The 17670-nt window shown below is 44.0% G+C and overlaps 1 protein-coding gene across 3 annotated transcripts in view; it reads left to right on the plus strand.

The window, feature by feature from the left end:
- Nucleotides 1-17670, plus strand: part of LOC123024538 (calcium-activated chloride channel regulator 3A-1-like) — a 33719-nt gene that overhangs the window by 388 nt on the left and 15661 nt on the right. Inside the window, exons 1-8 of one of the 3 annotated variants that reach the window (XM_044432377.1) lie at nt 1536-2043; nt 5269-5449; nt 6491-6631; nt 7464-7614; nt 8416-8524; nt 12038-12206; nt 14234-14455; nt 17628-17670. The exon at nt 17628-17670 is cut by the window's right edge and continues 140 nt beyond it. In XM_044432377.1, coding sequence (XP_044288312.1) covers nt 5294-5449; nt 6491-6631; nt 7464-7614; nt 8416-8524; nt 12038-12206; nt 14234-14455; nt 17628-17670 — 991 coding nt within the window. In that variant the 5' untranslated portion in view covers nt 1536-2043; nt 5269-5293. Of the gene's footprint in view, nt 1-1535; nt 2044-2227; nt 3644-5268; nt 5450-6490; nt 6632-7463; nt 7615-8415; nt 8525-12037; nt 12207-14233; nt 14456-17627 lie in introns of those variants that run through there. The other 2 variants (XM_044432375.1, XM_044432376.1) reach the window with 2 other exon arrangements.

Here is a 17670-nt window from a genome sequence, read left to right on the forward strand (position 1 = left end):
TTACTGATCTTTTTAATAATTTCATCACCATTACCACAATCTTCTTTTGGTCTTGTTTTAGAAGACAGAATACACTTTCTTCATCTCTTGCTTCAAATTACATAGCCTATCTGGTTTCAGTGTTGGCCATGGTCAAGTATATGCAACAGTTCAGTTGCCTGAAGTATGTATATGCAATTAATAGATGATTGGCTTCACAGAATTCTGTGAGTCATTCTCCTGCTTCATCTCTAGTCTGTAGGCCACATTCTCCTACAACACTGGATTCTGCTGTGTTTACTATGTTTGTGCTCCAGTCACCTATAATTATCAGCATGCCTTGTTCTGGTGTGTTATCCATTACATCATGAACACCCACATAAGAGTTTTCAATTTCTTCCTCTTCAGCATCTGTTGCAGCAGCCTAGATGTGAATGATGGGCATGTTAATAGGGTTTCCAGTAATTCTAATTGATATTATTGGTTCAGACTTTGCAGACATTTCCTGCCTATGCTACCTCTTGCCTCAGTATTAGAGCCACTCTGTTTCTTCTGAAGTTGTCATTTCCAGGGTATACACCTTGTCTACGGCAAATGCCCCATTTCATTCTATTTCAGTTTGCTTACACCAAGTATTGGATCTTTTACCGTTCCCATTTCTTGCATTACAGTTTCTAGTTTGCCTTAATTCATATGTCTCACATTCTATTTCCCAAATGTATGTGTTGTGCAGCATCAACCTTTCCTTTCACCTCTGTGTAGCCAAGCTAGTAAACCCCATGTTGATTTTGATCTAGTTGTGTCAGTAGTAACAGGGCTATTCATATTTGCCCTGTGCTCTTCCCCAATAGCTGGTTGAATGCCGTCCAACCTAGGAGTCTCACCAGTTTCAGTTTGGATTGTTTCATCACAAGGTTTTCAAGGGAAGGGTTGGGGTTATGGTTAAATGCATTCTTCTCCACACTACAAACCAGAATTAGCTTGAGCGTCTCTGCCATTGTCTGTGAAAGATCCTTGACAAGAGGATTTTGGGTCCATGCTGTCACATATAATCTAGTCCCTCCAGGTTTGACGACAACAGCTGACAGCTCGTGTCAAGTTATGCTATTGTTGAAGAAATTTTCTGGGTCAAGTTATGTTTTATGGCTCATGTTTTATCATTAGCTTATGTCCTGATTAAAGGGTCAATAAACTTGAGAAAGGAGAAGGTAATGTTGCTGGAAAAAGTGATGAGGTTTGCAGTCACAATTAAGAAATCCTCTGGCATAGGATACAGTAGAAATCACAACATGATAACTCTCTCATATCACCTCCTCTTTTCTTTTTTTTCTTTCTTTTTTTTTTGTGTTCTGAAAGAAAGCAAATCTAACTGATGTGACATAGAAAAAGCTGTGGCTGTAGGAGAAGGTGGAGTTGCTCCAGGCTAACAAGGTTAGCTAAGGACCACTCCCCACAAAGGTCTATTTGGATTGCAGCCTTTTCTTAATTGGACTGGACCTTACATTTGAAGTGTTTCCTTCCAGCTTATGTGGCATAGTAAGTCTGTTTTTAGAGAATGGATACATGTCTGTGAAATGGCCAAAGGCAGACCTTGAAGGCTGAAAAGAAGCTGGTAAACAAGGAACTGCTACAAGGAGTCCAGGCACCAGGTAGCGATACTGGCTCTGAGACTTGTCTGCACGATGCAGCCACCAGCTCTGCTAAGCATTCAGAAACAGGCAGGTGCCCCAAGAGCACGAAGGAGCAGCAGGATGAAAGATCTACAAGCAATGCCTACATGAGCCATGGGGCAAGCTAATACCACCAAGGCAAAAGTGACCACAAGGATTCCAACTTAGGTCAGGCGACAGGAAGTTGTTGACATGTCAGGCTGCCATTCAGAGAGGTGTAGATACGGAAGCAAGAGAATAGAAAAGGGGGCAGAGAGGAGAAACCTCTAAGAAACTTCTATGCGCAACCAGTGGGATAATCTCATATATGTGCAATCTACGTTTCTGTATTTCTTTTCTACTTTTCCTACTTTCAACACACTGCATGTGAGTTGGCATGCTAAGTACAGTGAATGTAAGTATGCAATGAGATTAGCTAGAATTTGTTTAATTATAGAATATGCATATAATTTCAAAATTTAAAGTTGCACGAAAATACTCTGTGTCTCATTCTTCCCAATGAGGTTTGTGCAAATTGAGTAGCTTTTAAATTAGGTAAAGGCAGCGTGCAACACTGCATTCCCTTATTGTTCTTTCTCTCGCCTCATCTCTTTGCCTTAGATATTTCTTGACCATGGCACAGCGGGAATCTGGAGTTTGCTATAATCCTTTGGCCATCCATTAAAGTTTCATTAAATCAATGGCACTTTTGAGCAAGCATGAATGGTTGGGCTGCATACCTAATTCCTTATTAGTGGGCAAAGCATTCTAAACCCATAGAATTTAGTGTAGTTTATGGCAAATATTTATCTCTGCCCTGCCTCACTTCTTTGGATTCTGGAAAGCCAGACCTTTGGCCCTAATGGGAGGTGAAGCAGCATCATAGTCATGTGCAGTATTTTTTCTGCAACAATACTAATCTAAAATGAAGTAATTCTTTGAGAAGAGCTGTGTGCCTGTTCAAGGCACTGTGTATTTTAATGTGAGTTCAGAGCATCATTTCCTTTTCTGCTGCAGGCTACGAAAGGACTTAGACCAGGCTTGCCCCAAACATCCTCAATATTAGCTTTGTATGAATCTTCTTTGTTAGATTCATTTCCTTCCTACCCCAGTAATGAGTAGCATTAAATTCAGTGAAATGGCCTTGCAATACCTGGCTTCTTCCCAGTGGCCATGAGACCGTGTGGAATTTCCAGATGGCCCTCCAAGCACGTTGAGCCAAAGGGAACTATATGGGTGGCTATATGAGACTTTAGGAACTGTTCCCAAATAGCCCAACACATCATATTTCCCTTCTGAATGGCCACTGAAATGCCTGCACACAGCAGTTGTCGAGGAGCCGGGGCGGGTGAGGGTCACCTACTCACCCAGCGTGGGGGATCCTGCACACAGCTGGTCTGCCACCACGTGAGCAGAGCGCCGCACATAATGGGCCACTGGTCAGATCCGGCGTGGCCTTTCTTGTGTTCTTACGTTCTGTTTAGGGGTTTGCTGAAACTAGCCCAGCCTTGCACAAAATGATTATCACCAGATGTTTTGATCAGAACTCCCATCCTGCCTGACAACTGTCCATTTTGACTGCGGCTGATGGGAGATACAGGTCTTTTGATGTGTATGGGGGATGGGGACGCCTGGTTGGGCTAGGCTAATCAAACCCATCCCAATTAAAGCCAAGGACTATTCACAAATAAATTTGACCAGGTGTTTTTGTCCTGTGGTTTGCATGTCATGGTGTGCAATCCAACACATCCAAATTCTTTCCAGTGGCCATTTCTTTTTGTGACGGCCTCCAAAATCCACTGAGGAAGGAAGCAATCCCTTGGGGTTTAAGCATTCCGGGGGCCATCCTGAAGCATACTCCAATAGCCATTTGGAAGAAGCCAAAGTATTGGCCATCTTCTGTCATTCTCCTTTGTTTATCCTTCTGATACTGCCACAGCTGGGTTGGCCCTGAATGTTACACTGAAGCAAGAATGTTAAAGTCCAACAGGGGAGTGTTTCCTCGTTCGTGACAGGTAATTACAACGCAATTGTGTTCTGAGCATTAAAATGGGGTGATTGCTTCAAGGAAATAAAAGATAAGAGAGGATTGCTGGTGTCCTTTGAACAATTCTGTTTGCTCAGTACTTATAGGTTTTAAAATGACACTAATCACATCTCTGGCTTGGTTTCTTACATTTGTTTTCTCAGTTTACTGGTACTGCAGTCTGAATCATACTCTGTGACTACACTGGGGATGTCCCTGTGCTGCCCTTCCCAGCTTCTTCCGTAAAGTGTAAGGGCAGCCATCCCATGCTGGGGGTGACAGTATGTCCTGCAATACCCCAACAGAGCCAGTAGGAGCCAATGTTGTGGAATGAACATGGGGAAGCAACAATACTGTGATGCTGCAACATGGAAAAGTGTTACTAAAAAGTGCCACTATATGAATGGAGAGAACACAACATGGGGCTGCCCATTTCGAGCAGCAGCAGCTCCATCATTTTGTAACATAAATTTAACATCCCTGAGCACCACCACACTTTCTGATTAGTGGTCACGCTGTGGTCTTCTCTGAGCATCTCACTGCCCAGAGAGCTTTGGCTGTGGAGTGGTATGAAAATAAGTAATAATATTATTACTACTAATAATAATAATTAATAATAAATTATAATAATCTGTCACACCCTTGAAGCTATCCTATTCCCTCTGAATTTAGTGATAATCCTCACAGCAATTGGATAGAAATGCACTTTTTCTGCAACAGTATATTGTTCCTACTGCAATGTGAAGAAGTTGCACATTTAAGACCAGATCATCTCACAAAGACCTAGATGCTTTACAAAAGACTTGCTTTTAGAGGAGATGAAAACTCCCAGAACAAGTTTGTTGAGAGCCATCAATAACACTGCCTGGATTTTTGGATTCTGCTTGAGGGTGTGGCTACGGGAGCGTTTGTGATGGACTTCTGTGCTTCAGAACTGAACGCTGCACCATTGTGCTCATGCCATTCCTAAGAAACTCCTTTGTGGGCTGTTTTGCCAATGCAGAAGTCTTTTGGTGAACCAAAACTTCATACATTCCAACTGTTTTCTTTGTGTTAAGATGTGACTGAGAGTGGCCTGCCAAGGGAGTAGTTTGGAATGGTTGGTGCTGACACTCTGTTCCTACCCAAAACCATCCACGGTAGCCTCTGGGTCTGGTACAGAAAGATAGAGTGGCAAGGGAAGACACCATTGAATGTAACGTATTTAAGAAGTAATAACCAAGGAGAAAATGGCTGAATAATTCCTGATAATACTACTAACAGGAATGACCCTTCTTAATGTAAATGGCAGGAAAATAGAGGATTGAGAAAATGGCCAAAGAAATATATTGAGGGACTGAATTTGCATGGCTTATAATTTCAGATAGATAGACAGTTTCTGTTTGTGATTATGTTAAAAGTAGAACAAGGGAATGCAAGTTTGATTATTTATGATGTTCTTTAAAGATTGTTTCAAATGGTCACCATATAACCAAAGAATGTATTAGCACTAACAAAGAGCTGAATTTCCATGACAGAACAAAGTCCTGTGATAAACATGCAGGAGTTTTCTCTGTGTGAATGCATATATAAGTGCATGTATAAATAATCTTTTGGTGCCATTTGTCCTGTCAGGTTGGTGTGAGTGGCCCAAGCAAGGATGGTGTTTAATCGATGGCTACTTCTAATGGCGCTGGAGCTGCTAAATGGGGCAGCAGGTACCATGATAAAGCTCAACAATGGTGGATTTGAAGACATTGTCATTGCCATTAATCCTGAGGTACCAGAAGATGACAAAATAATTGCCAGCATAAAGGTAAGACTGTAAAATCATATAGGAACTTGGCAGTGTGAGCCTTAGTTACTTGAGAGAATTGTGAGAGGCGAGAGAATTCAGCTTGCATTCTGTCACCACAAAATGTCTAGGCTGCTACAGGAAATCTCCTTCTAGTGCTACAGGTTTATTCAGACAGGATCTGCAACAAACTGTTGCAGTGTGGTGTGCTAGTGTTCACTGAACCTGTCAGCTATCCCTGTCCTTTTCTAGGCTACTCTATTTTGCTCCCCCTCGTGCCTGGTTTTCAGAGAGCATTTCATTCTCACTGAAAATGGCCAGCCCTCCTTAGGTTGTTCTTGGGGGCTCACCCCTTTAGGGTTTTAGAAGGAACACTGGCCTGTACCCCAAAAGAAGTCCGTGTGCTGGACTTGCATTTCCTGTCTAGTGTTGGCATGGTTCAGCTATTTTGGTGTACTCATTTCCCCCTGCCCCCAGTATTGAAGGAAAGATTTACAAATGTCCCACTTCAGTCACATTTTAAGAATTAATGTAGTTGCGTTAGTCTGGAGGATGGACAGATACCGTTTCATGGCCAGGATTCTCTTGTAGCTGTGGGGGTCACATGGTAGTAGGAAAACCAACCATTAGGCAGGTAGGTTTGCACTGGCATGTCAGCTGCTTGGTGAATTACCTACCTGGGTTTAGGGCTGCAAATATAACAAATAATCTGTATAGCCTGGTAGTTCAAGTTGGGCAGAGTGTTACTGAACTTGTCCAGATATTTGGAAAAGGTGCAGAAAAGGACAGCCAAAATGATCAAGGGGCTGGAGGAACTTCCCTATGAAGAAAGGTTGAAATCTTTTCTGTCATAGAAAATGGATTATATAAAATGTGACAGAGTTGTATAAAAAGATTTTGGTGTGGAGAAAGTGGATAAGCAAGGATTTTTCTTCACACAGCTTGTGTGGAAATAGAGGATAATGCAAATTTAAATTCTATCAATCAAATTGCAAATAGCAGAAACAGACTGAACATTGCTCTAGAACCCAAAACATGCCCTTTGTTTTCTTTCTCTGTTAGGATATGATTGGAGAGGCGTCTGCGTATCTCTTCAATGCTTCAAAGCAAAGGTTTTATTTCAAGGCAGTAAAAGTTGTAATTCCATTGACATGGACATCTAAGCCTGAATATAAACCAGTAACCACAGATTCCTATGAAAAGGTAAGTGTGGAGTATTCATTCTTTGATTACTCATTCATTTCATTCTTTGAAATGCAAATGTAGTGGCACTATTTGTATAAAACAAACAAACAAACATTGTGCAGAAATTACAAAATACACCCGCAATCTGATACAATACTTGGTGGAACTCAAATACTTTGAACACCATGGGATTTCTGAGCATAAGTCCTCAGAACTGGGCTGTCAACAATTTATTGACGTGATGATGGCTTTGAAGAAGGATTAGGCCCATTCTAGCTCAGATTTTATCCCTCCAGGTTGAACCTCTGTACATTTGAGCAGCAGCAGCAGCAGCAGCAGCAGCAGCATGCCAGCTGCTGGGCATGGTACCGGCTGCAGGTTTCCCCCAGAAAGTACCTTGATAGACTCTGTTGCAAAAGGGGTGTTGAACTCATTGTTCCCTTGGTCTGATCCTGCTGGCTTCTTTTTAAGTTCTAACATTGTGGCTATAATTAGTTACAATAAGGCTTCGATCCTACATATGCTTGGTTGGATGACAGCCCAAGTTAATACATATTTGATCAGTCATGTGTCCACTTTTACAGAGGAAAGATCTCTGTTTCAACAGCTTCCCTAGGAATATATAAGCATGCATATTTGTGAACAGCACGTTTATGTGTGCTAGGGAAGTGCTTGCATTCATATGCAGCCTCCAGTTCCTTATTATGTGGTAGGACTAGGAACCAAAAGTTGGGTGCTCCTCAACTAGAAGCTTTTTGCCATGGCAAATATTGTCATGTAGTGTGAATATTAAAAGTACTTGTCATTTCTTTTCTTGGTGATCTTTAAATCGGGTCCTATTTATTTTTAGGCGGATGTCATAGTAGCTGATCCCTTCCTGAAACATGGAGATGGTCCCTACACCTTGCAGTATGGAGGGTGTGGGGAACAGGGGCGATACATTCATTTTACACCTAACTTCCTGGTGAATGACAAGTTTCAAGTGTTTTATGGAACACGAGGTAGTATTTGTTAATTTGAATTTCTATTTTTTTGTTATTAAAATGTTTGATAGTCAGGATTTTGAAAAATAATAGAGTAAGAAATAGCAGAAATAAATAAAACAAATCTTTTTTGCAGTGATCTCTCTAATCTTAAGAGTTTCCTTTAAAGTCTAAAAGGACCTACATTTATGTAGGAATTAGCAACATTCCATGTTAGGTTCATCAGTACATTTTCAAAAGCAGTCTTCCTGGGCCGAGCCAGTCCAGCCCTCGACCAGCTTTAGCCAGGTTACTGCACCATGTGCTTCCAGACCATGGGCTATCAGGTCAGCCCTACCTTTAGGTGGCAGGTGCAAAGCAATGGAGAGTCACAGCGAGGCTTTGGAGGACAGAGCTGTGTCTGTGCATAGCTTGCTTTTTGCCTTCCAAGTTCACCTGCTCCACTTGGGGTTGGTGGAACAACCTGTCCCATTCCCAGCCCTGAAGGTAGATTGGACTTCAGTCTGTTGACTTTTTGCAGATAGAATGGGGTGCGGGCACTGCCTTGTTCTATGACTCAAGCAACAAAGTGTTTTTGCCTGATCATGTCTATGATGAAAGTTTCTACTGCTGTTTATATCCCAACCCTTAATCTGATGCCACTAACAATGAACTTAAAACGTACAAAGCCAAGGAGTTAAAAAGCAGGGTTATCTTGTATGGGAGAAGCACAATAGCATGTTAGTTTAACCCTGAGTAACAATCTAATTACTACCTAACTTTGCATTGTACATCGAAGTCACTAAGTATTACAAGTAGGTAATAACTGGTTTTCTACAGGCAGGGTCTTTGTCCATGAATGGGCTCATCTCAGATGGGGAGTCTTTGATGAATATAATATCGATGCACCTTTCTATACGACTGGAAAAAACGAGGCTGAACCAACAAGGTAAACGTTTTTCTGTAAGAAATGTGTTTCTAGGTAATGATTTTTATTTATTTATTTATTTATTTATTTAAAGTTTTTGTATGCCGTCCCCTTGCTATATAGCCTTGGGATGGCTCACACAAATAAATAAATATAATACAATTAAAACCCGGAAGCACCCTGGCTGCACAATTAAAACCTATAAATATTAAACATTGTTAAAATAGTGTTTGAATGAAAAGGTCTTAGCCTGGTGCCGAAAAACAAATAAGCCAGGCAGACCTCTCTGGGGAGCGCATTCCACAGATGGGGCACCACCACAGAGAAAGCCCTCCTCCGGGTACTTTGCTTCCTGATGTCTCTCATGAAGGGCTCCCGGAGGAGAGCCTCTGCTGCCAATCTCAAGGGGCGGGAGGGCAAATATGGACGCAGGTGTTCCTTTAGGTATCCAGGTCCCAAGCCGTTAAGGGCTTTATAGGCGATTACCAACACCTTGAATTGAGCCCGGACTTCGATGGGAAGCCTGTGAAGCTGGTAGAAGACTGGGGTTATATGAGAATAACGCCCAGTCCCAGTCAGCAACCTGGTTGCTCTATTTTGCACCATCTGAAGTATCCGGACTGTCTTCAAGGGCAGCCCCACATAGAGCGCGTTACAGAAATCCAACCAGGAAGTAACCAATGCATGCGTCACTGTCGCTAGGCAGTCATCCTCCAGGTAGGGCCGAAACGGATGGAAAGCGCTCCTCGCCACCGCTGTCACTTGAGCTTCCAAAGACAACTCCAGGTTGAGGAGCACTCCCAAGCTGCAGACCCTGTCCTTTAGAGGGAGTGCATCCCCATTCAGGACAAGATCCAAGTCACCTACCCAGAAGTTCGAACCACCCACCAGCAGGACCTCCGTCTTGTCTGGATTGAGCTTCAGTTTATTGGCCCTCATTCAGCCCATTTCCTTGGCCATGCACTGGTTCAGTACAGCCACTGTCTCACCTGGATTGGTTGAAAGAAAGGTAGAGCTGGGTATCATCAGCATACTGATGATTCCGCAGCCCACACCTCTGGATGAGCTCTCCCAGCGGTTTCATGTAAATGTTAAATAGCAAAGAGGACAGAATGGACCCCTGCGGTACTCCATGGCATAGCTGCCATGGTGCAGAGGTAAAGTCCCCCAGCACCACCTTCTGGAATTGGCCGTCGAGGTAGGAGCGGAACCACTGCCAAGCAGTGCCTCCTACTCCCAGCCCCCTTAGCCTATCCAGAAGGATACCATGGTCAATGGTATCGAAAGCCGCTGAGAGTTCCAGGAGAACCAACAGGGATGCACTCCCCCTTTCTCTCTCCCTGCACAGGTCATCATGCAGGGCAACTAAGGCAGATTCAGTACCATACCCGGGTCTGAAGCCGGACTGAAATGGGTCCAGATAATCAGTCTCATCCAAGAGAGCTTGGAGTTGTCCCGCCACCACCTGTTCCAACACCTTGCCCAAAAATGGGATGTTGGCCACCGGTCTATAATTGGTGGCCATCTCTGGATCCAGGGACACCTTCTTTAGGTGGCCTGACCACCACCTCCTTTAGAGGGGCAGGCACCCGGCTGTCCCTCAAAGAGGCGTTGATGACCTCCAGGATCCAGGAACCAATCCTGTGTTTGGCTTTGGACAGTAGCCATGATGGGCAAGGGTCCAGTAAACAGGTGGTGGTACGTACTTGTCCAAGCACTTTGTCCACATCATCAGGCCTCAATAACTGAAACTCATCCAACACTATGTGACCAGACGGTAACATTGGCACCTCCCCTAAGGAATCTGAGTCACTAGTGGAGTCCAGCTCGTGATGAATCTGAGCAACTTCTCCTTGAAGTGCTGGGCAAAGTCATCACAGTGGGTTATCGAGGGTGGTACAGGATTTTTCTTGGGGCCTGGATGTACTAGCCCCTGTACCACCCAAAAAAGTTCCGCTGGACAGCACTGTGAGGAGGCAATGGAAGTGGAGAAGAATTTCTTCTTCACCGCCCTCACCGCCACAGCATTGGCTCGATAATGAGCTCTTAAATGTGTTCGGTCAGATTCATCCCAAGATTTCCTCACCTACGCTCTAGCTCTCCCAACCTGCTTCATCACCCATACTTCAGGTGTATACCAAGGGGATGAATGAACTCTGCCTGCTGGGAGAGGACACTTAGAAGCAATCGTGTCAATAGCTCTGGCCATTTCCCCATTCCACAGTTCAACCTGAGCATCAACAGGAGCACCAGCTTTATCAACCGGAAACTCTCCCAGAACTTTCAGGAATCCATCCAGATTCATCCGGCTCCGAGGGCTGACCAACACAATAGGGTCCGCACCCTTACAGAGGGAAAGGCCGCCATCGAGCTCAAACCTCACAAGGAAGTGGTCTGACCATGACAGGGGAGTCAGAAACAAAGTCCTCATCCTCAGATCACCCTCTTCCTGCCCCGTCAAGAAAACCAGGTCCAGCGTGTGTCCACGTTCATGGGTCGGGCCAATGACATGTTGAGACAGCCCCATGGCCGTCATGGAGGCCATGAAGTCCTGAACCACCCTGGTCAGAACAGTCTCGGCATGGAGATTGAAGTCCCCCAGGACCAACATCCTGGGAGTCTTCAACACCAGGTCCAAGACAATCTCCATCACTCAGGCAGAGAGTCTGATGGGCAGAAGGGTGCACAGTACACCAGCAGAATCCCCAGTCTGTCTTGGTCACCCAGCACCAGGTAGAGGCACTTTAGACCCGGTCTCGAGAGGACAGGAAGCCCCGCAAGGGAAATAGAAGATCAACTTATTAAAGCAACCCTCCTCCCCTCCCGCCGGGCATGGCTGATGCTGAACCAGATACCCAGGAGGACACAGTTGAGAGAGGGATACGTTTTCCCCCACCTCCCGCCCAGGTCTCTGTAATGCAAGCCAGGTCGGCCTCCTCATCCACAATCAGGTCATGGATGAGGGATGTTTTATTATGGACCAACCTGGCATTAAGTAGCAGCACCATCAGGCCTGAGAGGCGGTTGATAAGCATACCCGGAACCTTCCGGTTGGGGGAATAACCAGAAGGGGGAACAGATGTCAACCAACTGTCCCTCCTTCTTCTATGCCGTCCTGTTAAGCCCCCAACGCCATAACGACTATTGCCCATGACCACCCCAATGGCAGCGCCCACGTGCTCCCCAAGCAACCCCATGGAAGCAGCCAGGTGTGAATCTATTAAAACAAGCCAAATAAAATCACATAAAAACATGATTGCCTTGGATTTGTTTGTTCCGTTGTGTGTGTGTGTGCAGCTGTCCATGGGATTAAGCAGTAATTTGGTACTACACATAGTGAGCTCCTCCAGCAGTAATGGCATGGCAAGCTCTATAACTGTGCATGACCATCGCTTAAATGTGCCAGCCATTTGTTCACAATGAGCCTTGTCTTCATGGGGAGGAGATAATGTATCCAGATCAACATAGTACTGTTTCTACCAGCTGGTATCAATTCCTGGCTGCCTAACTCTCTGTGTCTCTTACGCTGCTTAGATGCTCAGCTAGTGTCACTGGCCAATATAAGCTCCGAACTAGTTCAGGAACGTTCAGAGATTGTAAATTCGAACACCGAACTCAACTGTACGAGGCTGGATGCCTGTTCATTCCAGACAAACAGCAAAATACTGCAGCATCAATAATGTACATGCAAAGTCTGCCTTCTGTAAGTATGACTTCTGTCAGCCAGACAATTACAGGAGTCATTCACATCCAGTGTCCGTTTTCAAAAATACAAGGAACTGTCCATGACCATTTTTGCTCATTTAAGTATGACTTTTAAGGGACTGTAGTTTGAACTCTTGCAGCTAATACAAATTCCCCTCAAATTTGTGCAGATTATGTCTTCAGTAAGATCCCAGATAGCTATTCTTCTCTCATTCCTTTTATGGTTCCTGATGTTCTTGTCTCCCCCGCCCCCACATACTTCCTCCCAACTTTCTCTTTTTTTTTGTCATTCTCAGTTCCATTCTTTGGCATTCTGAAGTGGCCCAGCATCCTTTTGTTCTCTCCTGCATAATTTTCTGCAATTGATGCTTCATTTCCTCACTTTCTTTTTTGTAGTATTAATCAATTATATGCAGCTTCCAATTTCCTTTGGAGTATGTTTCAAAAGATTGGCATGGGTTCTATGGGGGATACCTTTGGTCAGCAGACCAGAGATTCTGCACTAGTACTTTGAAAAGTTATCTTCTATCGTGAGATTAGGATTGGTTGCCTCAGTCTCTTAGGCACTACTGGCTCCTAGTTCAATAAGTACTGGAATAATAACGGTTAAACTGCATTTGGCATGAGAAATCCATGAATGGATTTCTAGTTTCTTCTTTTACTCACGTGCATCCCTGAGACACAGATAACTTGCCTGGTGGTTTGAGGAGAGAAAATGGCAGTGCCAACGTCTGCATTTCCCCAGTTGTTGCGATAACGGCAAAGTGAAAACGGCATGGTGAGAGTGAAAAGGATGTGATTCTCCTTGCTCCCCTCCACTCAGTCCTGACTGGCATGATGTCCATGGGTACCACACTGCTCAAGGGTTGGTGGTTATGGGCAGGCACGGCATGTGTGGCTGCACCACCTCCCAAATGTACCCTCTCTCCTGCAGCCACTGTCACCTGCCCCTGTCACCTGCTTGTGAAGGGGTGCCATGGGAGGGAAATATTTGCCTGCATCCTGGGTTGGGAAATGGCCAGTGCCTACCTGAAGCTCCCCATTGTGGCAATGGGACTGGTCCATTTAGCGCGCGCACACACACACACACTGAGTGCTCAGTGCCAGACTGTAACCATTTTTTGAACAAAGGTGCTTGACCATGGGCAGCCCCACCAGGGTACCACTGGAATTCTTGTGGGGTGGGTGGCTTGTGGCTACCAGAAATGGAGATTGAGAAAGGCAGCTTGATGCTTTAAATTTTAAAGCTTTAAACTGTAAAGCTTGGCAGCTTTTCCCCAGTTATATTAAAAAGCTGAGCTGAGTTGAAAATGTCCTGATCACGGGGGGTGGGTGAGAAATTGATGCCCCTGCAGTGTTGCCTGCAGGGAAGAAAGCAGATGAAGTGGATCAAGACCTCACTGCTGGGCATAACAGGCTGCAGGCAAAGCCCCACAGGGCTTCTCATTTTGTGTAAGCTTGCCCACCGGATTGCTTGTTTTCCTTCTATTCTGCCTCAACAAGAGCATTAAAAATAGGTCATGCTTGCAGCTACTCTGGTTGTAAACCTGAGGCACAACCTGAAAGTTGCGAAGTTACCACTGAAGAATTAAGACAATCTAAACACAATGGCAGGCAGAACAACATATGCAAGAAGTCTGCAGCTCCACTTGAGCCATGCAGAGCCTCCGTATCACTTGAGGTTTGCTTTTCTGCCCTTCTTCAAGACCAAAAATCCTAGATCCCTTCCTGCTGCAGGGATCTTCTTTCCAGAGCATCAGAATTTGAAAGGCTCCATAGCAGTTTTCCATAGCATACAGAAAGCAGCTTTCTTTGGGCATTAGGATTTGTGGATAAACTGGGGCAGACTTTGGAGACACCACTCATCACATTCATGTGACATTGAGGTCAATGTTTGCCCAGGAGTACCCCTTTTTGTATAGCAAGAACATCCACAATTGCACCATCATTTGAAATGGCTATCATAAAGTAGCAATTGTTGATACAATTGTAATCCTGAACTATTCTTTTTTATCTTTTATTTAGGTTACTCAGTTCTGTGATGAAAGCAACCACAATATCTATGCAACAAATCTGCAGAACAAACTATGCAAGCAGAGAAGCACTTGGGAAGTAATTAAGAACTCTGCAGACTACGTGGGTTCATCTCAAATAAGTGGACCTCCCCCTGACCCGGTTATCTCCGTGCTGCAAACCCGAGACAGAGTTGTGTGCCTAGTACTTGATGTTTCTGGAAGTATGGGTGGGGTAAGTCTGTTTTTCACTTCCAGAAGAAATGCTGCCAATACCAGTAATTGATGCAGTGTGAACACTGAGCCAGCATGTATTATCTTAGAAACAGTGAGACTCATTTTGCTGTACTTGATAAGTCAATTTGGATTTCTAACACATTACTGGAGGGAAGTTACAAAGCAATTCTGCTGTATTTATCACAGTGAAACCTCCAACAATGAATGGTCAAGAAGAACATTCTAATTGCTTGGGGATGAAGTGTTTAGGATTTTTCCATTCCAGCTGTATGACTGAAGGGGAAATTATCTATTTGGGAAACTCAGTAATTTTTTATTTTTGAATGGTTTGGTTTTACAAACCAATTTACAAATGGACAAATATATGAATTTATCAACTACTTTTGTTGAAGTCTATGTATAAATATTTCTAATAGTAGCACATTTCACCATATGTTAACCTAACATATAGGTTAAAGGTTTCCCCATGAAGTTAAGTCCGGTCATGCCTGACTCTAGGGGGAGGTGCTCATCTCCATTTCCTAGCCGTGGTCATGTGGCCAGCATGAAACACCAAGGTGCACAGAATATTGTTATCTTCCCACCAAAGTGGCACCTTTTTATCTACTTGCATTTGCATGCTTTCGAACTGCAAGGTTGGCAGGAGCTGGGACAGAGCAATGAGAGCTCACCTCATTGTGCTGATTCAAACTGTCAGCCTTTCGATCAACCAGCCCAGCAGCTCAGCAGTTTAACCCACTGTGCCACCACATCCCATAAAACATATACGGCACATAATATATATGCATTCATTGTAATAAATACACTGACTCTCATGCAAGAAAACTGTAACATTTTTGTTTTGTTTTGTTCCTCCCCCTTTTATTTAGGTTTTGATTTTGAAATTTACAATAGAAATTAATTTAAAAACAAACACTGAAAATTCACACAGCCTGTAGAGATAAAAGGGAATCTCGGGGTCAGGCAAATGGAAGTTTAGAAAGGAGTGACTTAGGCTGGGAAACGTTTGTGGGATAAGAGTTAAGCACCCATCAGAACCCCTTTGAAGGCTGCATTTCATTAAAAAAAGAGATGAGACAAGTCACAATTTGCTGATGTTTTTTTGGGACAAACTTTTATTTTCCTCAACTTCGGGTACTTCCAGACCAGAGACACCTCGTGTTCCCTAATGAACACGATCTAAGCTATGCACAGAATTGCTACTGAGTTTCCGCACTGTAGACAGTATTGTGCATTTTCTCCGTGCAAGTTTGGCAAAGCCATGAGGATGGAGTGTCAAACTTTTAAATATTTGTGCTGCTTATTGTCTATATTAGATTGTATTGGTGAAATAAAGTTTGGAACCCCCCATCCCATATCCAGCAAAAACCCTGTTGTATCAAGGAGCTTTTTAAGGTGTTTGGCACTTGACCCACACCAGTAGTTTTTAGGTGCTGCATCTGTCCTCCCACCCTTTGCAAACCAATGTCTCTGTTGATTTACATGATTTAGCACAAACTAAGGCGGAATCTCTGGAAATGACTGTTTATTGACAAAGGCTTAGCTCCCCACAAAAGTCCTCTTTCCTCAGGGGTTCTTGTTTTGGGGTAGGCCTTCCTCTGTTAAGGATGAAGGGACTTTCTCCACTGGAGAAGCAGCACTGGGGAGGGCAAGAATGCTGGCTGAATCAAAGGGCTCCACCTGCCACTATGCCCCACTGAAAGGGCTGGCTGCAGCAGCTGGTGGGGAGTAGAGCTTTCTTGCCAGGGCAACCCCCAAAAATGAGGCAGAGATGATGCCAGCAGAGGATCATGAATAACCTCTAGGATCCAAGCTGTACTCTGCTGGGCCTCTGCAGGAAGATACCCACCAGAGAATGCCTTGTCCTCTGCCCAAGACAGCAGGTGGACACAGTGAGAAGAGGCGATAGGTTAAACTGGGTGCTGGAATTGCTTCCTCTTCTCCACTGGCCCAAAATGGCAGGTGCCAGTGCTGCTTCTGCATGTTATTGCCGCATGTGTGGCAATGATTCACAGGAGTGTCCATCACACTCCTGCTCTCACAAGGAGGCCTTGTGAGCAGGAGTGACTGTTGGCAGCTCTGGGTTTGTGCAGCTTATGATATGGACCTTCTTGGGCAGCAAATGTCAGAGATTGGGTGCAGGCTCCAAAAAGTCCTCTTCTGCATTTCCACCATCTACAGTAGGTGTCAGACAAAATACTTTCATATTATATAAATATATTATGTAATCTACCCCAAGATCCTATATGGATTAAGGACAGTATATACACGATTAATTAATTAATATAGTAAAGGCAATTACCTTGTCTGATTTTGGCCTTAGAGTGTGAAGGAATGAGGCCAAGGAACCCCATGGTTATGGTGTGCCCCCTTGGAGAAGCAGCAAACATGGGGATTTCCATAGATACTTGACCTCGGACTGGGGGAAAGGCAGTCCGAGGTCAAGGTCCCAACTCTAAATGCAGAGATGTGGTCTAGTGGTCATAGGACTGCACTGCCCAGGTTTTGCAAGTAATAAGTGGCATTTTTAGCTGGGTGTCAAAAACAAAGTTGAAATGGACACAACTATTATAACAAGGAGTAACATGCTTCCTATATCCAGCTTCAGTCAACAGCCCATCCATAGCATTCTGGACTGGCTAAAGTTTTCAAACACTTTTCAAAGCCTGCTTTGCTGAATTATATTATACTAGTTGTTTCTTTTCTTTTTTATTTATATTATTTATAAATAAGTGATGGGTCAGTCCAATCTGCTGTTTTGAAGAATGGGCATAGCTAAGTAATTCAGGATTCTGGAATTTAGTGATATTTGCTTAGCAGATAGCATTTGTTAAACAAAGAACTAAAGCTATTCCGAAATGAGTATTCTCCCATTGAATCCCATTGAAATGAATGGTACTCCTGACCATTCATTTCAATGGGGCATGTGCAGGAAAGCCTGTCTTTGTGGATCGTTCCCCAAATTGTAATATAGATGAATCTAATCAGGATGCTCACACACTTTATGGATTTATCTATATTTTGCTGATCCAATTTGTCAAGCTGAACTTTTCCTCAATATGATGCCCTATAATTAAGAAATGAACCTTTCCAGACACTTTCCTTTGTGGTCTTTCCTGTCACAGTCTGACAGCTGTTCTTTCCCACCTTCCCTATTTTTTCGCATGCAGCATAATCGCATTGCACGGCTGAAGCAAGCTGCGGAGCTCTTCC

The sequence above is a fragment of the Varanus komodoensis genome, unplaced genomic scaffold (genome assembly GCF_004798865.1).
Source record: "Varanus komodoensis strain SLA01 unplaced genomic scaffold, ASM479886v1 scaffold24, whole genome shotgun sequence".
Classification (NCBI taxonomy): Eukaryota; Metazoa; Chordata; class Lepidosauria; order Squamata; family Varanidae; genus Varanus; species Varanus komodoensis.